At 47.5% G+C, this 22552-nt stretch overlaps 2 protein-coding genes across 5 annotated transcripts; both read right to left on the bottom strand.

The window, feature by feature from the left end:
• Positions 1-60: 60 nt before the first annotated feature.
• KAT8 (lysine acetyltransferase 8) lies at positions 61-12060 on the bottom strand. 3 transcript variants are annotated; one of them, XM_079120113.1, is made up of 11 exons: positions 11812-12060; positions 10357-10431; positions 10104-10279; positions 5512-5565; positions 5249-5413; positions 4416-4505; positions 1305-1445; positions 1114-1207; positions 876-1026; positions 541-695; positions 61-234 (listed from the first exon to the last, which is right to left on the bottom strand). In XM_079120113.1, exons 1-11 carry the CDS (start codon positions 12020-12022, stop codon positions 170-172), a joined length of 1377 nt encoding a protein of 458 aa, XP_078976239.1. In that variant the 5' UTR covers positions 12023-12060; the 3' UTR covers positions 61-169. The 3 variants fall into 3 exon arrangements, with proteins under 3 accessions (XP_078976239.1, XP_078976241.1, XP_078976240.1); XM_079120115.1 differs by lacking the exon at positions 11812-12060 and adding an exon at positions 11578-11646; XM_079120114.1 differs by having other exon boundaries at positions 876-1207; positions 11812-12057.
• A 3973-nt stretch (positions 12061-16033) lies between these two features.
• On the bottom strand, positions 16034-20271 carry BCKDK (branched chain keto acid dehydrogenase kinase). 2 transcript variants are annotated; one of them, XM_079120116.1, is made up of 12 exons: positions 20131-20271; positions 19220-19585; positions 19029-19097; positions 18829-18939; positions 18497-18544; positions 18299-18418; positions 18118-18216; positions 17840-17913; positions 17384-17512; positions 17215-17304; positions 16586-16744; positions 16034-16486 (listed from the first exon to the last, which is right to left on the bottom strand). In XM_079120116.1, exons 2-12 carry the CDS (start codon positions 19412-19414, stop codon positions 16342-16344), a joined length of 1239 nt encoding a protein of 412 aa, XP_078976242.1. In that variant the 5' UTR covers positions 19415-19585; positions 20131-20271; the 3' UTR covers positions 16034-16341. The 2 variants fall into 2 exon arrangements, with proteins under 2 accessions (XP_078976242.1, XP_078976243.1); XM_079120117.1 differs by lacking the exon at positions 20131-20271 and adding an exon at positions 19752-20075.
• Between the last annotated feature and the right edge of the window lie 2281 nt (positions 20272-22552).

Here is a 22552-nt window from a genome sequence, read left to right as displayed (position 1 = left end):
CTGTGTGTGAAGTGAAATGAAGAATGTCAGCTTTTGGCCCCTCTCTTCCACTCCAAAGTCCAAAACCACCAGCAGAATTTACTTTATTAAAAATTGACAAGACAGGTCTATACATATTTACAGGCTAGGGACAAGGAGGCACAGGTCCAGCAGCAGGGGCACAGGCTGCTTACTTCTTGGAGAGTTTAACTTGCTTGTGCTTTGGGGGGGCCCATTTGAGGCAGACAGAGTCCACTGTGGGGAAAAGAAGCATGAGAAGCAGGGCCTCTGCGCCAGGCCTTCTCACACCTGGCTGCTCCCACTCTGGGCCCAGGCCAGGTTTCACCTCCTCCAGGAGAGAACAAAAGGGCAGCCTGAGTTTTGGGGAGGGGGCAGGGAAACCCAGGAATGAGTAGCCTGCCCCAGGCTTCTGTCCTGGAAGCTGGTTTGACTGGTTTGGGATCTTGTGACAGCAGAAAGGAGGAATTGGTTTCTAGCAGTCCTACCCCCACAAAACACACACACACACACACATACACATGGAAGCCCCCACCTACACACCTGTGATGGGTGGTTTCTTATACTGGGCACTTTTGAGATGTTCCTCTACCAGCTTGGGTGTAACGCAGATCACGTGTTGGCCTTTCCAGTACTTGACCATGTTGAGGGACTGTAGAGTGCTGATGATGTCATTCTGGGTGATACTGGTCATCTGGCTGTAGAAAGGCATCAGAGAAGATGGGGAGATAAGTCTTATGGGGTCTGCATAGGAGAGCAAAAGGGACAAGGAGACAGGATCTATGGCTAATCTTCCTTTGAGGGTGCCAGGATGCCTTGCTCACAAGGTTCTCAATGGACAGCATGCCCTGGACATGATTGGGGACCAGGACTCTCACCTAAGGTCCTTGATGGACAGTGTGCCCCGGAAGTCTCGCAGGATCTCTAGCAGGACCCATGACCAGTAGCTGCGATAGCTGAGTTTGCCCAGGTCGGACAGCGGCTTCTCTGGGGACCCTACTGTGCTCTCTAGCTTCGATAGCTCATAACCTGGCAACAATAAAAGGAGGATCCTGAGGATCCAGCCCACCCTGGTAACCCCTCCCTGTGCCCCCCACCACCACAGGAGCCACTCACTGAAAGCAATGAGAAACTTCCCATAGCCACGGCGCTGGTAGGGGGGCAGGGTCAGGATGCAGGCCACATTGTTTCCATCTGGAGACTCCTTCTCCTGCAGGGAATGGGTGCTCAGGACCTTTGGAGAAGCTCAACCCCTACTCCAATTTATACTTCCCACTCTCCCCCAACTGGGCTTAGTCATCCAGCACCTTGGAGAAGTAGCCAACGATGTGAGCTCCTTGCCTGTCCACTTCAGTCAAGATGTAAAAGACGAAAGGCTCCACATCGAAGTACAATGTCTTGTGGTCCAGGAAAAGTTTGGCCAGGAGACACAGGTTCTGACAATAAATCTGAGGGGCAGCAGAGGGGAAACAGGTTCAGAGAGCAAGTACGATGCCCAAACCCAGCATGGGCGTGAGGAGCCATCCTGCTGTTCTGTACATGCCAGGTTCCAAAGAGCAAGCCAGTATCAGGTGCAGGGGTGCATGCCTGTAATCTCATATTTGGCAGGCTAAGGCTGGAGGATTCAGGGCCAGCTTGAGCAATTCAGCCAGACCCTATCTCAAAATAAAAAGAGCTAGGGATGTGGCTCAGTGGTAGATTGCTTGTCTAGCATGTGTGCAATGCCCAGTACCACAAAGAACAACAACAAAAAAGAGCAAGAGCAGCCAGTGCCAGGCCAGTGGAAAGAAGGCTCCTCACCAGAAAAGTAGTAGTTTGTTTTTGTTTTGTGGGGAGAGGGAGACTACGGATAGAACACAGGGATGCTTTACTACTGAGCTACATTCCCAGATCTTTTTTTATTTTCTATTTGAGACAGGGCCTCACAATATTGCTTAGGGCCTTGCCAAATTGTGAGGCTGGACTCAAATTTGCAATCCTCTTGTCTCAGCCTCCCCAGTTGCTGGGGTTACAGGTGTGCAGCAGGCCAAAAAAGTAGTATTTAGAACTGGAAGGTAAGCTGGGCATGCTGTAATCCCAGCAACTTGGGAGTCCGAGGCAGAAGGATGTCAAGTTCAAAGCCAGCCTCAAAAACTTAGTGAGACCCTCTCTCAAAATAATAAATAAAAAGGGCTGGGGATGTGGCTCAGTTAAGTGCCCCTGGGTTCAATCCCTGGTACTGAAAAGAAAAAGAACTGGAAAGAGGCCAGGCAAAGAGGTGCAGGCCTCTAAGCCCAGGAATTCGAGAAGCTAAGGCAGGAGAATCCCAAGTTTGAGGTCAATTTCAGCTACTTATCAAGGTCCTAAATTTAGTGAGAACTGTCTCAAAAAAATAAAAACAGGCTGGGGATGTAGCTCAGTGGGGTAAAGTGCCCCTTCATGGTTAAATCTCCAGTACAAAAAAAAAAAAAGAAAAAAAAGAAGGAAGGAGCTTTAGAGTCAATTTCTGATAGACAAGGAAGCTGAAAAAGTCAAGTCACTAGCACTCAACAGGTTAATGGCAGAGCTGGATTAATCATGGCTACCACTTTTGAGTACTAAATATAGGCCAGGTGTTTTACATGGATAATTTGGTTCAATCTTTATAGACATTAACTTGTTTCAGAATAGAAAACTGAGGCTTGCACAAGGTTCCATGGCCAGTGAGTGCCAGGACAGGAATTTGCCTGGTATGTGAGTTCTGTCTTGTTCATAACTGGGCCCCCAGCACCTAGCACAAGGCTAGACATGACACTGGCAACTGACAGCTGAGTGGAGGGACCTTACATTTGACTACAAAGCCTAAGCTCAGACTGTCCACACTTCTCTCCTCAGCCTGACTCATCTCCTTAGCACAGACCCAGAGACCCACCCAGGCTACCATCAGGAGGGACAATGGGACCTTAAGGTTGGCTTCATGGCATGGTCTATGGACTCTCTGGTTTATGACACCTCTTCAGATCCGCTCTTTCATTTGACCTAATGATTGTGTGACCCAGCCTTGCTAGTCCCACTTACCTTAGGAGAAAAGGGAAGCTCTGGGAAGAGAAGCATTTGCCTGAGGCCTCAAAGCTAGCAGAGGGCCATAGCTGGAAAGTACCCCACACCTCTCGTAGGAGCTCTTTCTGTCATTCTACCCATGAATACTCAGGAAGGCAGGCCAGGGCCCGGCTCAGTGTAGGCATTCCCCAGCTGGTCAACAACAGTAATAAAGGCCCATGTTTGCGCTACATACTTGACAGTTGTGGTCTCAATCATTCCACCAACAAGCTGATTAGGCAAATAATTATGACTCTTGTCTTATGGATGAGGAAACAGGAACAAAACAAGGTTAAGTAACTTGTCTAAGGTCAACCAGGAAGTGACAGGACAATTTGAAGGCAGGCTTTGCCTTCTTCATCTGACACTATACTGCCCTTCCAAAGGAAACCAGGACATTTGGAGAGACTTTTCCAGGCTGATCACTGGGCAACATCCTCAGTTCTTTATAATTCAAAAAAAAAAAAAAAAAAAAAAAAAAAAAAAAAAAATTATTGTTGTAGATGGACACAATACTTTTTATTATTTATGTGGTGCTGAGAATTGAACCCAGTGCCTCACGTGCACTAGACAAGTGCTAAGCTACAACCCTAGCCCTCTTTATATGCTTTATTTTGAGATACAGATTTGCTAAGATGCCCAGGTTGGCCTTGAACTTATGATCCTCCTACCTCAGCCTCCCCTGGGAGCAGCCAGGATTATAAGTGTGTGTCACTATGCCCTGCCAAAGTCCAGGTTCTTTTTCTTCTTCTTCTTCTTCTTTTTTTTTTTTTTAAGTTATTAATGGACCTTTATTTATTTATTTATATGTGGTACTGAGAATCAAAGCCAGTGCCTTACACATGCTCGACAAGGGCTCCACCACTAAGTCACAACCCCAGCCCCAAGGCCACGTTCTTAACAATGGCAGAGCAGGCCCTAAAGGCCCCTCCCTGTCCCACTGAAGTCATTCTGCCAAGAACAAGGAACACGGCCAACATTAGCCACAGAGCTCACAGGCAGGAAATCTCATACAAAGCTGTCCCCTCCCAGGCAAAAACAAACACCTTTCCTTCAGACCAAAACAGAAAGCTGTCTAAGAGAAGCCTCAGGCAAGACAATCTTCACTCTGGGCTCCAGAACTACCCAAACCTGAACTACCCCCATCAAAGAGAAAGCCTCAGGGACAGAAAGGAGATCTGGCCCAAGGGGACAATGTGTTTTACTGCACACCAACCACAGGCCAAGCAAGACTTCACAGACCTATTCCCAATGGACATGCACCCCAAGGCTGGCCCCTACCTAGAAGTGGCAGTGAGAATCATCCAGGAGGTGTCCCAAGCTTCCCCCACCTCCCCACTGGACCTGAACCACCAGCTTACCTTATGGTCTTTGCCATCTACTTCATATACAGAAATATTGCTCTTGCGATAAATCTCTTTCCCTGGGGGCTGCCGCCACTGGCACTGGCCCTGGGGGTAAGGATGAAGGAACACAGGCTTGAGACCCACAAGTTCTCTGCTAGGTGCTTCCCACTCCACCACTGTGTGGCTTGGAGCAAGTCTCTGCACTTTGTTTCCCCATTTGTAAACCCTCTGCTTAATACTACACCTATATTCTCCCCAGCAACCTTAGAAATACATCCTATTTTTCAGATGAAGAAACTGAGGCAAAGAGAGGTTAACGGCTTGCTCAAGTATCACACAAATATCTGCTTTCAAGCCTCTGTTGGCCTGGTTCTAGAAGCCTACACTACCTACACTACCTACATTTGCCTCAGACTTCATACTCTGGGAAATACTATACCATGCTGGTGATGAGTGCCCCGTTTCCTGATAGGCCCCATAAACCACTTCTTCCCACATGTTTACACACTAACAGTCCATTGCTCAGGCTGTTTGTTTCCTCCTTTACACTGAGGAGCCTGGTGCTGGGCTGGCCTTGGTAAACATAATAAAGGGCAAAGAATCTGAGATAGTTCTGTTCACATTCAACAGAGAAGAAAATTGCTTTCTAAAGAGAGGCAATAAATTGGCTAAGGTCACACTGCCAGCGATGGCAAAGCCAGGCCTGGAATCGAGGCCCCTTGACCTTTAGGCAACCCCTCCTTGTACTTGACTCCTCTGGACCTGTCTTCCCTAGTGCTGCTGGCTCAGTCCACTGCCCCCAGCCTTGATGCCCACCTGCCTCACTACCCAGTGCAGCCCAGCCTCACCAAGTGGAAGCGATAGCTCTTCTCATATTTCATGTACTTGAGGCAGTACTCGCAGAGCCAGAGCTTGGGCTGTTTCCCGTAGTCCTCAGGGAATGGCGAGAAGTACCAAGCATCAATTTCGTAGTTCCCAATGTGGATCTTGTCCACATACTTCACCTTGGTGATCTGTAGAGAAAGTGGTGAATAGGAGCACTAGCCAGTTCAGCAACGTCAAGGAAGCAGAGTGGGGGGAGTGCCTAGTCAGGACCTCTGGCCCTGCTTACCGCCTCATGCTCCTTCTCCAAGGCTGCTGTTGTAGGGTCCATCTCTGCATAAGTCTGGGCAAGGAAAGAAAAGTGGACAAAGGTGGATAGAAGTGGTGGTCAGGCTGTCCCTTTCCTGTTCCAGAAACCACAATACTTCCCCCTATTGTCTTCCAGTCCCATCTCCTAAATGACAATAATAACCACAATAATGGCTAATTTGTTTTACTTGGTTCTGCAGCTGGCTGGTCCAAGTTCCTCCTCTCCTAGCTGCCCATCTGCCCACAAATCTCAGATGACAGATGTCTGAGTTTGGAACTTTTGCCAGATGAACAGGGCTAGGATCAGGAGGCCTGATTTCAGTCCTTAGGTTGAAAGGACAGAAAAGTGTAAAATGGGACAAACTAACTATCCCAAAGTTGTGATTCAGATTAAATAATAGGTCTCACCTTCCAAGTAGAAAGAAACAACTGTTGCAGATTCCTCAATACACTTGGACATCTTTCCTAAATACTAGACCCAAGTAGCTGCCTGTCCATGGCACTATTCCCAGGTCCTCCCCACATATGCTTAGGAAGAATTTCAATATTCCTCTCAGCAAATGTGTTCCTCCTTCTAGATCTCCCTTCCACTGGGCACATCATCCTTGCCCAACTGTTCAAGACCAATAACTGGGCCTGATCTTAAGACTCTTCCTTCCCTCTAAGTCTGGCATCCAATTAGTGGTCAAGTTCTAAATAAGGGGGATGGCAACTCTACCTCCTTGACATCTCAGAATTGGTCTTCTCTGGAACTCTCCTCCTTATCCCACTCCAAATAGTCACTGCCTCCATTTAAGGTCTAAACAATTAACTAGGTCTCCTTGGATTCCTTGACTATTTCAGTCGTCCCCTCAAACCTACAGCTATCAACAGCCCTCTTTTTCTGGCCTTCATGCTTTCACACACGGTTACTTCCTTGAGGATGCCCTTACTCATCTTCAAGATGCCCAGAAAGTGGTTACTCAACCTGGCAGGGCCTGAGTCAGGTGAGTACATGACAGAGCAGAGCTCTGTGGGATATCACGTGTAGTTGTTTTTACAGTGTTTTTTTTCCTTGTCCTTCAAGGTCCAACACCCTTCCACCCCTTCCAGGAAGCTTGAGTTTTCCTATATCCTAACACTCCTCTTTCCCAGGTCAGGACTGGTTAACATAAGCCCCTGTAACTATTTCTGCCTTGTTTTCCAAGTCCTCAGAAAGGAAAAACTAGCCAGGTATGGTGGTGTACCTCTTTAAACCCAATGACTTTAGAGGCTGTGGCAGGAGGATTTCAAGTTTGAGACCAGCATCAGCAATTTGGTAAGAGTGTCTCAAAATAAAAAATGGCTGGGGATATAGCTCTGTGGTAAAGCACCGCAGGGTTTATTCCCTAGCAACCCACTCCCACTAAGCCTCCCCCCAGTAAAAAGAAAGCAGAGACTAAAAGTCATGTCATACAGCACATCCTGTTCCTAGGCCAGAAGGACAAACCAAGCACAGTCTGACAATGGAGACCCATGAAGTCCTAGAGTAAACCTGTTCCACAGCTGCGAAAGTAGCCATTGTTTTACCCAGAATGCTCCTCTACAAAGCATTTTGCCAATATGGACTCAATCAGTCTTTTGATAGAGCATTCTTTTTTCAATTTACAGAGTTGTAAACAGGTAAGGAAAGGTGAGGTCACTTGCCCTTGGAGACTAATTAGCTATTATTCATTCTAAGTGTCAAGTACTCCATGAACATTAGTTCATTTAATCTTCACAATGAGGCCTTTTAAAAATATTTTTTAGTTGTCAATGGATTTTTATTTATTTATTCATTCATTTATATGTGGTGCTGAGAATCAAACCCAGTACCTCACACGTGAGGCAAGCTCTATCACCAAGCTACAACCACAGCCCAACACAATGAGGTTTTGAAATAAGAATGTTCACTATCTTTGCTGTACAAAAGAGGAAACTGAGACACAAAGAGGCAAGGTCACTTGCCCAAGATCACAGAATTAGCACTCAGCAGAGTTGGGGACAAGTCCCTGGTCTGTCCAATCTTGAGCCTGACCACGGCAAAAATGAAGGAAGACATTCCTCCTCCTGTTTCTTTAAAATGCACTTACCCGACTTTCACAAAGCACAATCTTCTAAAATAGCATTAAAGAACTACAAAAACACTATATTTCTTAAATGCTACAATTTATTTAGAATTAAACATTAAGGCTCTGAAGAACCTTGCTAATTGTTAACCTGCTGATTATTTTGTTGCCCTCCCCCTTTGGGGAGCATAGGGGATTGAAACTAGGGGTGCTTAACCACTGAACCACATTCCCAGTACTTTTTATTTTTTATTTTGAAACAAGGTCTTGCTAAGTTGCTTAGGTCCTCACTAAGTTGCTGAGGTTTATTACCTACTCTTTATCACCATAGCTTGGCCCATTATTACCCTGATGATTGCCAGCTTAGAGATAGATCTTTGTTCAATGCAAATTAGTTGCAAAAATAACAGGACCTTAGACCTATGCTGTCCAATAGAGTAGCCACTAGCCACTGCATGTACTATCTATATTTAAATTCAGGCTGTAATCCCAGCAACTAGGGAAGTTAAGGCAGGAGGATTGCAAGTCCAAAGCCAGCCTCAGCAACTTAGCAAGACACTGTCTCAAAATTAAAAAAATTAAAAAGGCGGGGGATGTGGCTCAGTGGTTAAGCATCCCAGGGTTCAATCCCTGGTACTAAAATCAAATAAATAAAAAGGGCTAAGTGTGTAGTTCAATGGTAGAGGTCCTTGGGTTCAATCCCCAATACAAATACATAACATAAAAAAGGCTGGAGAGATAGCTCTGTGCACATGGTCTACCATGTGCAAGGTCTTGGGTTTGATTCCCTAGTAACACACACACACACACACACACACCAAAAATAAATAAATAAATAAAAATTCTTAGTCATATTATACATATTTCAATGACTCAACAGTCACATGTAGCTAAGGTAGCTCCTGTACTAGAAAGCACAGCTGTAGAATATTTCTATTACAATAGGAAATCAGTTGAACAGTGCTACCTTAGACCTAGAGGGATCTTCTAGATTAAGGCACTTCACAGATTTTTTTTTGGTGGGGGCGGGGGGAGCAGGTATTAGCCACTGAACCAAGGGGTGATTAACTACTGAGCTACATCCCCAGTCCTTTTTATTTTTTATTTTGAGACATGGTGTCACCAAGTTGTATAGGACCTTGCTAAATTGCTGAAGTTGGTTTTAAACTTATCTTAGACTCGGCCTCCCAAGTTGCTGGGATTATAGGCATGCACCACCAGGCTTGGTGGCATTTTAAATTTCATCACATTCATACTGGGAAGTGTAGTTGGCACTATAAACCAGTTAACATGTTTATGTATATATATACATGAAACAAAAGCTTATTGAAACAATACTTACTCATAATAATGAGTAAGGTGGAAACTAATGATTGCTTGTTCAGACCTTGATAAATCCTATACTCATTTTATAAATCAAGAAAATGAGGCACAAGCCTGTAATGCTAACAACTTGGGAGGCTGAGGCAGGAGGATCACAAGTTTGAAGTCAGTCTGGGTAACTTATGGAGACCCTGGCTCAAAAATAAATAAATAAATAAATAAAAAGGGCTAGGGATGTAGCTCGGTGGTAGTGTCCCATGTTAAATTCCCAGTACTACACACACACACACACACACACACACACAAAGAAACAAACAACTGAGGCTCAGAGTGGAAGGAAAGTAATCCCCAGGGACAGTCTAGCTTGGTGGGAAAAGAAAAAAAAAAAAAAAAAAAAAACAAAACCCAAAAACCCAGGTTTGGGAGAAAAATGACCTAAGTTTCTAGTATGTATCAAACCATGGTTAAGGGCTTGAGCTCTGAAGCAGGACAATCTAGTTGGCAGATCTAACTTCTAAGGGGGTTTCTAAACCTATCTGAGCCTTTTCTGTAAACTGGGTATAATAATAATGCTTACCTCACAGGGCTAATGTGAAACATCAGTGAGATCAAGTACTAAAATATTTTTAATACTTTGGCTCACAAAACAATAATGTTTGGCATAATTATTCTAATTCCAGCCCTTTTTTTACTAGCTGTGTGACCTTGGGCATGTTACTTAACCTCTCTGAGCCTGCTTCCTCACATACAAAAAGAAATAATTATCCATGTGGTGGTGAATTGTCAGGAAGAATTTGATGAGTTTGTACATGTATTCAGCATGGTGCTAGGCAATAGCCAGGTGCTCAATATGACTCATTCTCTTCCTTCTCTTTAGATATCAAGTTGTTTTGTCTAATATGACACAGTCACAGGAGGTGAAAGAGGGAGCAGGAAGTCTGACTTCCAGGCCCACTGTGTCAGTTCCTTACTGTGAGGCGGGAGTCACGCCCTTTCACTTTCTGAGCCTCAGTTTTCTTACCTATGAAGAGTAAATGAGACAGGTCAAGTTCCTGACAAACTCACTATAAAAACGTAAGAAATGGGAATTGCTGTGGTTTGGGCACTGGAACTCCAGAGGCCCAAGGGAGGTGGCAGAGGCACCTGGGCCTCCTAAGTCCTAGGGAATGGGAGGGGCCCCGACCTTCTGCACATGGTTGATCTCATCATGCTTGCGCTTTTGATTTCGAGTTATCTTGCGCTCAGGCTGCTCGGCCAGCTCACTCAGGTACTTCTCCGAATTCTTCTGTACAGCATCCTTCACAGTCTTGGTCAGTGCCAGACGGTTCTTATCTACCCATTCGTCCAGTCGCCTGTTAACTGTTAGGAAGGGCCATGAAGGTACTATCCTGCTACTCCCTCCTCCCACCCAAGCCAAGGGACCCCAAAGCACTCACAGCCCACATAGTGTACATAGAATTCCTCTCGGCCCTCCTGGTCATTCACTCGAGACTGGATCACTTCTGCAGAATCTGTGAAGAAAAAAGGCTAGGATCACCAGGAAGGGTTAAAACAAGAGGGATCCAAAACACTGTGGAGCAGTTTTCAGGTTTTTAGCAGTTTCCAGATTCATCTGTCCACATCTATCACTGCACTTACACCCTGTCAAAATCCTGAGGTGAGCCAGGATGGAGCTGTTATTACTATTTAACAGATGAGAAAAAAAAAATATGAGGATTACTCAGGGCCATAGATTTCAATAGTGATAAGCACTGACACTTAACTGAGTTTAGCTCAGACTCTTACTATATACACTCAGTAATTCATTTGTTTGGGGGATGTGGGGCTGACACCGGATTAAGACAACCTGAGGTTATATATAATTCTTGCACCCCACTTCCTAGCTAAGTGTAACTGAGCAAGTTATCTTGACTTCCTGAGCCTGTTTCTTCAAGTGGAAAATAGGAATAATAGTGCCTACCTCAGTGATGAGTTAATGCCTCTAAAGTTTTTAGTACAGTGCCCCCCTTTATTTAAGTGAATAAAGCAACCACTGTGTGTTTGGCCCTATAATGTGTTGTTGCTGGATACAACAATGAATCACAAGACATCTTGTCCTCCAGAAGTTCCCAGTTTGATGGGGCCCACAAACAGAAAATTACTATATAATGTTACCTATTCCACTGCTGAAGTATGAAAAAAATGTTGAAGAAACATACAGATGGGAACAACTCATTCTGCCTGAAGGGAGTCAAGCATGGCATCACAAAGGATATAAGCTAAAAGAATAACTAAGAGATAGCCAGGTAATAGGAGAAAGGGAAGACATTCCAAGCAGAGAGCAGGGTGTTTAAAAAGGCATATGGTTTTCGGAGCTAATAGCATGTTATGGTCTGGCAATGGCCTTTGCTGGGGTGGCCAGAAACCCAAGAGGACACATAAATGAATGTCACTCTAATAAGTTGGGAGTTTGTTTTGAAGATGACAGAATGTTATAGAACATAAAGGAAAAGTTGGTGTTCTGGAAGGTCCTCTTTGCTGGCACTATAGGGGAAGACAGGAAAGAGACAAAAGAGACCAGTAAGTAAGCAGAGTTCGAAAGAAAAGGAAATGAAGCCTAACATTTAGCAAGTGGAACGGGAGTTTTGTATACACTAAGAACTTCGAAATTGCCTTACTCGTGGCTTCCCTGGAGGCACACGCGTAACCAGAGGATGACAGCCTCCATTACTGGGCAGATTTCTCAGCCCCGGCAACTGAGTTCTTACCTACAATTAAAGCCTCGCCCCGCCCAGCCCCCGCCCAGCCTCCGCCCCGCCCCCAAGTTAAAACCCCCCAGCTCTCCGCTTTCCAGAGGGGAAGTTCTCAGACCACGCCCACCCTACAGCTCCGCCCCCGGGTCCCGCCCTCACGCCAGGTGCTATCCGGCCGCCGGCACAGGTACGTTTCTCCGATCTCCACTGTGACTTCTGGCTCGCCGCGCGCCGGCGTTGGCGGAGAGACGCGGCCCGGGGATGGGGCAGTCCCCTCGACCGCCGCATTCTCCCCGGGCCCGGGCTCGCTCTCCCCAACGACCCCCGAAGTCGCTGCTGCAACCGCCGCAGCAGCTCCCTGTGCCGCCATCGCGGTAGCGGAAGTGACACCAGTCTGGTGCCGCGTAGCATTTTTAGCTCCGGGTCAGCGATGCGTGGGGGTGGAGCTTCAGGTCTGGAGGTGGGTGTGGGGTCTGTGATGTGGCAGGAACTTATTGGTTGATGCGGCCGGCTCCCGGGCGCGGGTGGTACGCGTATGCTCGCGGTGGGGTGGGTCTGAGTTCCTGATTTTCGGTGAGGAGACAGGTTTTTCTAATGTTTTGACTTGGCTTATTAATTTTTAAAAGGCTCTGAGGCTGCCAAAATGTTTGTTTTCAGGGGGCTGCCTTCACAAATGGTGTGGGGTCAGAGCGGTCTCCTCGGTTGCGGAGCTTCGGGATTGAGTCTTGAATAGCATCCCCTACACCCTGCGCTGCCAGGTTGCGCAGGCTTAGTACTGGTCACCTCATATTTGAAGATTGAAGAAACTGCTTCTCTTGTTCAAGGTGGGGAAAAGATACAGTTGATTTGGAGAAAGAACAGTTGTGTCCAGAGTTAGCCAGTAGCCTCAAAATAAAGCCTTTCTAAAGAAAGGACTGACTGGGCAGTGGATACAATGAAGAGCATCTTGGCAATGAATGAGGAATATTTTTTCTTTTTTAATATATATTTTAGATGTAGGTGGACACAATACCTTTGTTTTATTTTTAAGTAGTGCTGAGGATCGAACCCAGGGCCTCACGTGTGCTAGGCGAGTGCTGTACCACGGAGCCTAACCCCCGCCCCTGAGTGAGAATCTTGAGTTTCAGTCCTACACTGAGTAATATGACAAGTACGTAGATTCACTGAGAATCGGCAAAGCTTAAACCGTGTGTGTACACAAAGAGATATACACATACATACATGCCTGTATGTATCTGTATGGTTAAGCGATATAAGACTGTATAAATCATAACTATATCTTATCTGTGTATGGAGCTAAGCATTGATCTGGTGCCACACTGCCTATTTAGCTTCACATGATCCTTGTCTATCACAATAATTAGCTGAAGTTTTTTTGTTTTTTTTTTCCTATTATCCCAATGATGATTCGCAAGAGGGGGCTACCCACTGTGGCCTGATCATTGTATAATAGGAACTACATGTAGAGGAATAAATAACAATAATCTGCGGGGGAAAATGATCTCTTTTGAGATTTGCAAAACTAAGAAACACTAGGTGATTAATCATTTGACCATAAACCTACACCTGTGAGAAGGTGCCTACCAGTATGTGATCACCCATCTCCTATGTGAACTGCCTCTACATTGGTTTCCTGGCAAGATGGTTCTTTAGGGATAGGAATCTCTATCATCTTCCAATCAGCTAGCTTATTAGAAAAAAAGTTCTTTACCACTAGCATCATCTGTCAATTAAATGGCTTCCGTTATGAGGCAAGCAGACTAAGCCTGTGTGAGGTAGCTCATATGATACTGCATAGTGCTAGTCAGAGTAGGTGCTCAGTGAACATCCCCTTTAGCCATCCTTTGAAAGTTCCTTGATATATAATTTGGTTACTGGCCTTCAAAACAGTTCTTAGAAGAATAGAATGTTTGGGGCATGAGAATGGGGCTCAGAGATTACAGTTCAAGGCAATATCTGAATAGTGTCCATAGAGGATAGCAGTGGGAAGGGCTTTAACTTAGCCTTTGAGAAATGAAGGAGTTGGGGGCATAGTAGAGTTCAGCATCTGGCAGCATAAACACAAGAAATAAGCCAGGAAGGAGTTGGGAGTTGCTATGGTGCACACATGTAATCCCAATGACTCGGAAGGCTGAGGCAGGAGGATCACAAGTTCAAAGCCAGCCTCAGCAACTTAGCGAGACCCTGCCTGAAAATAATAAGGCTGGGTTTGTGACTCAGTGGTAGAGAGCTTGCCTTGCATATGTGAAGCACTGGGTTTGATCCTCAGCACCACATAAAAATAAAGTTATAACAAAATAAAAAGGCCTGGGGATGTGACTCAGTGGTAAAGCACTTCTGGGTTCAATCCTCAGTACCAAAAAACAGGGTGGGGGGGTTAAGACTTAAATTATAATGCTCTCTCCCACTCTAGCTCATCTTTAGGATTGTTACCCAGGGTAACAGTATATTTCCCTGACATCTTCAGTTGTGGGTGATGTTCTTTCTAGTTAATGATTAGCCTAAGCTTTATAAATCTCTGATCAGAGTCACTGCATCAGCCTTTTCACCATGCTCCCTCCTGTCCAGTGGCCACCAATGATGTAAATCGGACTGTTCTTCTAGAGCTGTGTAGGGCTGCAATCTTTTTTGTGTGTGTTTTGTTTTGTTAGTGGGGATTGAATTCAGGGACACTTTACCATTGAGCTACATCCCCAGCCCTTTTAATTTTTTGAGACAGGGTCTCAAAACTGGCCTTTTGCCAGTGCATGCCTGTAATCTCCGTGGCTCAAGAGGCTAAGGCAGAAGGATTGCAAGTTCAAAGCTAGCCTTAGCAACTTAGTGAGGCCCTAAACAACTTAGTCTCAAAAAAACAAAAAGGGCTGGGGATTTGGCTCAGGGGTTGAGTGCCCCTAGTTTCAATCCCTGGTTTAAAAAAAAAAAAAAAAAGGACTGGCTTAAACTTGTGATCCTCTTGCCTCAGCCTCCCCAAGTCACTGAGGATTACAGACATGTGCCACTGCACCCAGCTCAGATCCTTTTTTTGTTAAGATCTTTTTGTTTCTGTATGTCTAGATTACCTGCACTGTCAAAGGCTGGCACCTAAGACTGACAACTGTCTGAGGTTTTGCCTGAAAAATCTGAAAACAGTTTTCAGCCCAAGTTTAAATTCTTTCCCACCCTCACTTCCCAACATAGATTTTAACCATTAATTATCAAGTGGAGGAATTAATTAATGATTGGAGCTTAACTCTCTTAGGCATAATTTACTGGCTCTGGACTTTTGGCCTGAGATCTGTCACATCCTTTCTTGGTATCTTCCCTTCCTTTCCTGCTTCCCCTACTCCCTTTTGGGAGACACTTTCTTTACAAATCTCTTGGACACAAATTGCCACCTCTTAGTCTGCTTTTAAGGAATCCAAACTAAAACATCCCTTCCTAGTATAAAATCCATCCATGAATCCCTACTGCCTCCAGGGTACAGCCCGTGCTTCAGGGCCCTACATCTTTTGGCTGCTACCTACCTCTCCAGTTTCACCTCTTTGCACTGCAGCCAGCAGGAATTTCAAGGCATTGTGGTTTTCCACCATCTGCCGTTTGGCATCCAGGTACAACTTGCTGTCTCCCCTCAATCCCCAACTCCATCACCCTATGGGGTAGATGATATAGGCCTAGAGCCTCAGGAAGTTAGCTGTTAGGGCCCAAATTGAAGGAAAGAGAAAGAGGTCTAACTCTTCTCTGCAGTTCCACCAGAGAAGCTCTTGGGCCTTTCTTCTTCCCTGACAAAGTAGGTAGCGTGCTCCCAATTGAGATTTCACCTGGAATTACTCTTCTCACACTAAGTTCAGCCTCAAGTCTAACCCTGAGTTGCCCTATTATCTGGAGCCCTGTTCCTTTTTCCCAAGTCCCTGGCCCTTGCTACCAGGGCCCCACCTTCCTGTGTGGTGGGGCACCTAAGTCTCTGCTGAGGCCTGCCAGGACACAACCTGGCAACTGTGTTCCTTTCTTGGCAGCTACAGACACAGCTAGCAGGTGGTATTTTTAACCTTACTCAGGCTCAGGAATCAGGTGGCTCTGGGGATTGCCCAGTCTGGTGACCTTCACTTCTAAAATCTGGACTTCCATGAAGGGAAGAGTCAGAACACTGGGTCTACCTAGGCCTTCAATTTTGCCTGGGACCCAGAAACATTTGCTAAATGAGATGAATGAAAGATCTTTGGTTAAGCTGCTACCACTCTTGCCAAATCAAACCAAGAGACGTGGGGCCAATTATACTCCTGTCTGCCAGGCTGTCAGAACCGTTAGAAACTGGGACACAAACCAGTTAAACCCCAGGACTCAGGGAATGTGAAAGGAACAGAAATGAAAGCTTGCCCACCCTCCCCACACACAGGGCCCAGAGGGCATTCAAAGTGTGAACTTTAATAACAAATAACATGTTAAAGTAGGGGTTCCCCAGGAACGAGAATGACGGAGCTGGTGCTAGAGGCCTCAGAGGTCCCCGCTTCCTCCCCTTCAAGGCAAGGAAGAAGTGAGCCCTCTTGAGAAGGAGTAGCACCCAGTTCCATGTAAGTCCATCTGTCTTGTCTGGGGCCCTAAGACCCAAGATGCTGCAGTGTGTGGAGCAGAGTGCCATCCTGCCTGACTCAAAAAGTCCTGGCAAGGAGTGTGGCCCAGCCTGGGAAGGCAAGCAGGCCAAAGGCTGTGGGGTCAGATTCGGAAGCTTTCCTCCCGGCCATCGATGTGGCGGAGCCTCAGGTAGACATCTGTGCCAATGCCCTGCAGGGATTGCAGCTGCAGGGAACCACCGAGGTATTCAGCGTAGGCCCGTGATGTGGGCAACCCGAAGCCAAAGCTGGGGGTAGACAGGGGAATAGAACAAGGAGCTTCAGAGGCCTGAGTCCCCTTGGGTTATTCCCCACCCCAATCATGGCAGGGGGTGGGGAGGCCTCACCCGTGCATAGGTCCTGACTGACCACCACTGTGCATGTCCAGGTGGCCGAAGAGTGGGCTGATGCGGGGGTCCTGAGTGCTGGCCTCAGCTGTAGTGAAGTGGTAGTCCATGACCCGATCCAGGTCTTTATGAGCAATGCCTCCACCTCGGTCTGAAATTCTGGCAGGATTTCAACAGCATAGGCTTGGCTCAGGTTTGTTAGGATCTTACTACCTCCCAAGGAGACTGCTAAGTTTGACTTCCTGTTCCTTCCACCCAAAAATAGAATGTGGTCCACCTAGACCCTTGGGCCTTGTTTAAGCAACCTTTCTGTATCCTCACCTCTGCCTAGGCCACTGCCTGCTTATACCTTCTCAAAGGCTTTGATATTTATTCTTAGCCCAGCCTCCCAGACTGGTCTCCCCATTCTAGGGCCCTCAGTTACTGATAGAGGCAAGGTCCTGGGAACCATAGCTGGCTGTAGATCCATTAATATCTAGTTCATGGCAATCTCAGAACCAGAGAATATCTTTTATGACCAAGGTCCAAATTCCAAAAAGGGGCAGGTACTGGCTTAAGATTCTACAGCAAAACCAAAAACTGTCTGGAACCCATTCATCCATCCCAGCCCAACTCCACTCAGGACAAACCTGATGATGAGATCGATATCATTGTTGGCAATGGTGATGACCACATCTGGAACATTGTAGGGAGTGTCTAGGTGGCTCTCCATTGTGGCTCTATGCAGGAGGGAAAGATCAGTAGGAGGAGGCACTACAGTTACTGTCTGCCCCCACCCAGTAGATCCAGCCTGCTCACCTCATGGCATTCTTGAGCAGCTCGGGCAGGATATAGTCCAACGGCATAGGAATGAAGGGGAAGCGGGCAGCCACATGTCCGTTGATACGAACTCGGGGTGCATTGCCATACTTGTGCTCACAGAGGCGTCTGTGGATAGGAAAAGTGTTCAGACTGGAGCCCGTAGAGTAGTGCTTCTCAACTGGAAGCGAATCTGCTCCCAAGGGACCTTTGGAAATCTGAGGAGAGATTTTTTGCTCCTCATAACTTGGGGGTATCAAGTCAGTAGAAGCAAGGGGTCCTTCTAAACATCCTAACATGCATGGGACAGTCCTCCGTTACAAAGAATTATCTAGTTTAAGGTGTCAACAGTGCCAAGGTTGAGAAACCCTAACTTAGATGATGCACCAGGCAGGGGCTCAGAACTAAGATTTCCCTGTCCCAAGATACCCATCCCCTCAGCCATTCTAGCCTCACCTGGCAAAGTCCACCCACTTTTCAATAATCTTCTTTGGTGAGAGACGAGTACAGATGATGCCAACAAAGTCAGGCTGGCGGGAGAAAGAAGGTCAGGACTAGCAACACCTTCACCCCCACATCAGCCGCCAAATGCCTGCAACTCTAGAATGCCAAAGCAGCCCCAAAGCCTCTCCCCCATGACTTTGGCCTAGGTTCCCAGCCCAAGGGGGGAACCTGGCTCATTTTCCTCTCCTCACTTGACCTTCCCAGGCAGGTCTTAGGTTCCAAAGCCCCACCTTGTCCTCATGTAGTGCCAGATGATGAGTGGCCAACATGCGGATCCCAAGCCTTGAAGTCAGTGTCTTGTCCAAGAAGTAGCGGACAAGCTTTTCATCCTGTAAAGAGTGGGGCCTCTGAAACCTTATGCTCCTTTCCAGCACCTTTACTTTGCTGGGCCCTTACTTTGCTGCCACTGACCTCTATGTGCTTTCGGCTCTCACGCAGGCCTTCAGCTAATAGGGTCACCACATCCTTGTGGTCGTCTAGCAGCTGTCGCACAAGCTGGCAGTATTGGGCCTCATCTGCCTGGTCTTTGATCTGCAGGTCACAGATTCATAAGCACAGGTGGTCCAACCCTGATGTCTCAGCCCCTTACCCTGCTCTGCCCAGCCTCACCGGAGGGAAGTCTGTCAGCTTCTGGAAGGCACGGATATACAGCTCATGCTGCAAGGAAGAAGTATGGGAATTCACAGGGCTGCTATGGGCACTAGGTAGAAAATAGCCATCCATGTGTGCCCATGGGGATCACCACCCGACCCAATTCACATGGTCCAAACCCCCACTGTGACCTTTCCAGCCTCCACGAATATGTAGCTTTGCCTTCAAAGGCTTGGGGTTGGGTCCCATATGGCCCTGACGCAGCAGGCAAGTCTCTGGTTCTGGTCCCCAGGCTCCTTATTGAACCCTTGGATAGTATGCACACTGATCAAAGGTCCTTTCTACCTTACCACATGCAGTATGGTGGGGTTGCAGCCAATGATGAAAGGAAGGCTGCGGAAGCCCTTGATACGGTGAGCGATCCTCACTGGTAGCTCCTGCTGCAGGTACCGGCCACTTTTCTATAAGAAAAAGAGGGCAGGCAAGGCCAAGGTCTGAGTGGTTGCCCTGCTCCAGGAGCAAAGGGGGAAATAGGGGTCAGGAGTCTTACCAGAAGGTGACTGCCATCCTGAGAGCGGCCAGAATAGAGCATCATGGTTGGAGTGAGGCGGACTGAGGGCTGGAGATAGATGGACCTTGAGCAGTGGACTTTCAACATCCCTCCCCCAGTACATTAGCTCCTTTAGTTCCCTGAACACCCACCCCAGCGCTTGACCACTGTTAACCATCAGCACTGCGCACCTTCTCTGCTGCCACGTCAATGGCTGACTGATTGTAGAAGGAAGTGACCGTCTTGGAGCGCTCCCGTGCCATCTCCACATGGTGTGTATCCGTGGCGGATGTCGAATGGGCCCGTAGCAAAAGTGAGGGCCCCAAGAAGGGCCAAAGTGAAGGCCCAGCCCGAGGGCTGCTCCCCAGCATTGACGCTAGTATCATCCTCCTGCTCTTTTGTCCGACTGGGCTGTCAATAGGCTTGAGCACCCAACAGATGGAGGCGACTCCAAAAAGGGGCAAACAGCGTGGGTGGATAGGGGTCCTTCTCTGACTTCAGGGGCGAGGATCTGTCGAGGATGCTGACAAGCTCTGCCCCGGGAGAGTAGCTCCCATCTACCAGAGCAGAGTAAAGCGGAGTTGTAAGGATCTGAATTCTGCACCACCTTTCCACGTGGGTACCAGTATCCTCAGACCTGAGCAATCTCTACCCAGCCCTTCAGGCACCTCCCAAAACACAAGTCAAGCCTGGTCAACCTTGCTTTTCAATCTGAGGCTCTACCGGATGGTCTCCGGGGACAGTCGTGGAACTCTCAAACCCATCCGGCCCCAAAACCTCGCCCTGGCTTCCTCAGGTCCTGGGCAGGCTGGTCCAGGGGGCGGGGCTGACCCCTACTCAGCTCGGTCAGGCACGGGCCCCGGTAGCCAGGCCTGTGTACATGCGACACAGCACTGTGCGCCGAAGAGCCAGCTGCACAGAGGCTGCGGACCGGGAGTCCCCATCTAAGTTTACCCTTCGGTGGGTTTCTTGGTTCGGTCCGGGTCGCCCCATATGGTAGATGGCAGCCCCCCGCCCATGCGGACTCCAGCGTAGTGGTGGAGGCTGTGGCCGCGTGGTGCGCAGTCTTACCCCGCAGGGTCTACGCAATTACTCCACTTACCGCGGGGTCAGAGCCAGGGCCGGGGTCCGAGCGGAACCGCCCTGTAGACCAGCGCGGCCAGCCGAGCCGCCTGCGCCCTCTGCCGCTGCGACGTCGCGTAGGCTGTGGGTGCCCGGTGCCTCCTGGGAGTTGTAGTTTGGGGCTGAGGACTCACAGCGGGAGCTGACTATGTCCCAGTTCCGGGACCTCTTGATAAATGGAGCTCCCTCCCAAAATTACCAGTGGCGTGTGGACTCTATTTTCTGCTCTATAAAATGGGCTCCCTTAGAGCAAAACACTAGACAGGAAAGACCCTTAGATGTAAAGCACCCAGATTAAACCCTGCTTGATTCCCTGATGTGTCATCCTTCACCTTTCAGCTTTCTGGCTTATTCCTGCAAAAAGTAAACTGCGCGTTTCGAATCCCAGCTCCGCCCCCTAGTGCCTGAGGCAAGTTAACTGCTGAGTGCTTTAGTTTTGGTATTGGTAAAATGAGGATGTATTAGGTCGGTGGCACGCGCCACTAATCCCGAAGTCTGGAAGCTGAAGTAGGAAGATCCCAAGTTGGAGGCCAGCCTCAGCAATTTAGAGTGGCCCTAAACTTGGACCCCCATCTCACAAACTTAAAAATAAAAAGTCTGGGAATGTATTTCAATGGTAAAGTGCCCCTTGTTTCAATCCCCAGTACATAAATAAAGGATTATTAATCCTGGAGTTGTGTGGGTTACTTTAATTTATAAAGTGCCTATAATAGTGCCAGGTATGGAATCAGCACTGTACAAGTGTTAGGTATTAATAATATTCCTGCCTACAGTGCATGAAAGTCACCCTGACTGGGTGATTTTCTGTGCCAGGGAAGATTTGGTAATGAATCAACTAAAGAGACCTTCCTCTTCCCTGAAGAGAAAGACAGTTCTGGTGCAATCAGCTGCTATGAAAGCCTTACAGGGGGTTGTGGGAGCACCAGGTAAGGACTGAGACATTGGGACGTGTGCAGCTTGAGTAGGATTTGTCTAGGGAAGGGAGCTAGAGCAGAAAAGATGTAGCAGGATAGAGGAACAGCCTGGATAACCTGAAGATATGGCTGGAACCACAGTAGAATCTGGGAAGGTTGAATGGGCTGGCTAGAAGGATTAGAAATCTTCATTTGCCCTGAGGAACACTGAAAGATTTTAACTGTGGGTTTTGGGCCTCTGCTTCTTAGACAATGAATGTGAATGTGGGGGTTGGTGAGACCAAAGGCAGAGAAACCAGGAAGAATTACTTTATCCCAGGGAAGAGATGCTGGGAGGACTGGTGGTGCTGATTTTTTTTAAACTGCGGTTACCTATTTTCTAAATATTTAAAAAATTTTAAATAAGAAAGTGCTAAACCAGGGTCAGTGGTGCATGCCTGTAATCCCAGCTATCCGGAGGCTGAGGCAGGACTCTGTTTCAAAATAAAAAGAATTGCGGATATAGCTCAGTGGTAGAGTGCTTGCCTAGCATGCACAAGCCGAGTTCAATCCCCAGAACTACAAAAAATAAGTAAATTAATTAAAATAATGCGTGAAAGGAAGCAGGGGACCTCTTTGGACGCTGTCCTTAAACTTGGGAGAAATTAGGGAAAGGTCTGCATAGACCTTGGGAAGGAGTCTCTGAATCTCTGGATTTTCTTATCTCCCTACCTCAGCACGGTACGTTCCCCTTCTTAACTTCGTGACAACATTCTGGAGTAAAGCCAGGAAGCATTCAGCTCTGCAGGCAAGCACAGCTTTAGCACGTGGAAGAGGGTGAGGGAAGGTGTTTCTGGAACGGAGGGCAGTCTGCGCCAAAAGCAAAGGACTCGAAGTACTTCTTGTGCGCCAGAACTAGGCGCTCACGTGGCCGCAGCGTGGGCAGGAGCCGTGGGAGGCGGTGGCTGTGGCTGCCTGGGAGGAGCGCGGCGTCTGATAACCGCCTCACCCCATTTGACCCGGCGCATTTACCAGCGCCCCTCCAGGACACTCGCTGCTGCTCCCAGCGGTATAGATTGGACATGAACCACCCAAGTGCCGGCTTTTTTTTTTTTTTTTTGAGTACTGAGGATTGAACCCAGAGACGCTTAACCACAGAGGCACATTCCCAGTCTTTATTTTTTATTTTGAGACAGGTTAAGCCCTCACTAAGTTGCTGAGGCTGGCCTTAAATTTGTTATCCTCCCGTGTCAGCTTCGAGAGCCGCGGGGATTACAGGCTTGCGCCACTATGTCAGGCGTGTGCACAGCTGTGTCAGGTGGTTTTTAATGTATCGATTTCATCTTTATAACGATCCTCTTGGGACGGTGCAATTATTATCATCGTTTTACAGATGCAAGAACTGAAGCACAGAAAGATAAAAAGACTGCCCCCCTGAACACACACACACACACACACACACACACACACACACACACACACATTCTGCTCCAGTCACACTAACTTCCC

The sequence above is a fragment of the Sciurus vulgaris genome (genome assembly GCF_902686455.1).
Source record: "Sciurus vulgaris genome assembly, chromosome: 18".
Taxonomy (NCBI): Eukaryota; Metazoa; Chordata; class Mammalia; order Rodentia; family Sciuridae; genus Sciurus; species Sciurus vulgaris.
The sequence above is the reverse complement of the archived record's forward strand: the minus strand, read 5'-3'. Positions and strand labels throughout refer to the sequence as shown.

Bases quoted from the DNA above. Each gene is read 5' to 3' on its own strand.
- BCKDK (XM_079120116.1), bottom strand. From the start codon at position 19,414: ATGATACTAGCGTCAATGCTGGGGAGCAGCCCTCGGGCTGGGCCTTCA. The intron at 18,545-18,828 runs GTAAGGTAGAAA...TCTTCCTTGCAG, and splicing joins ACCCCACCATACTGCATGTG to CATGAGCTGTATATCCGTGC. The intron at 17,914-18,117 runs GTGGGGCTTTGG...TTCTCCCGCCAG, and splicing joins TGGCACTACATGAGGACAAG to CCTGACTTTGTTGGCATCAT.
- KAT8 (XM_079120114.1), bottom strand. From the start codon at position 12,022: ATGGCGGCACAGGGAGCTGCTGCGGCGGTTGCAGCAGCGACTTCGGGG. The intron at 10,280-10,356 runs GTGAGTGCTTTG...CCTTCCTAACAG, and splicing joins CTATGTACACTATGTGGGCT to TTAACAGGCGACTGGACGAA. The intron at 5,566-10,103 runs GTCGGGGCCCCT...TTCCTTGCCCAG, and splicing joins AGATCAACCATGTGCAGAAG to ACTTATGCAGAGATGGACCC.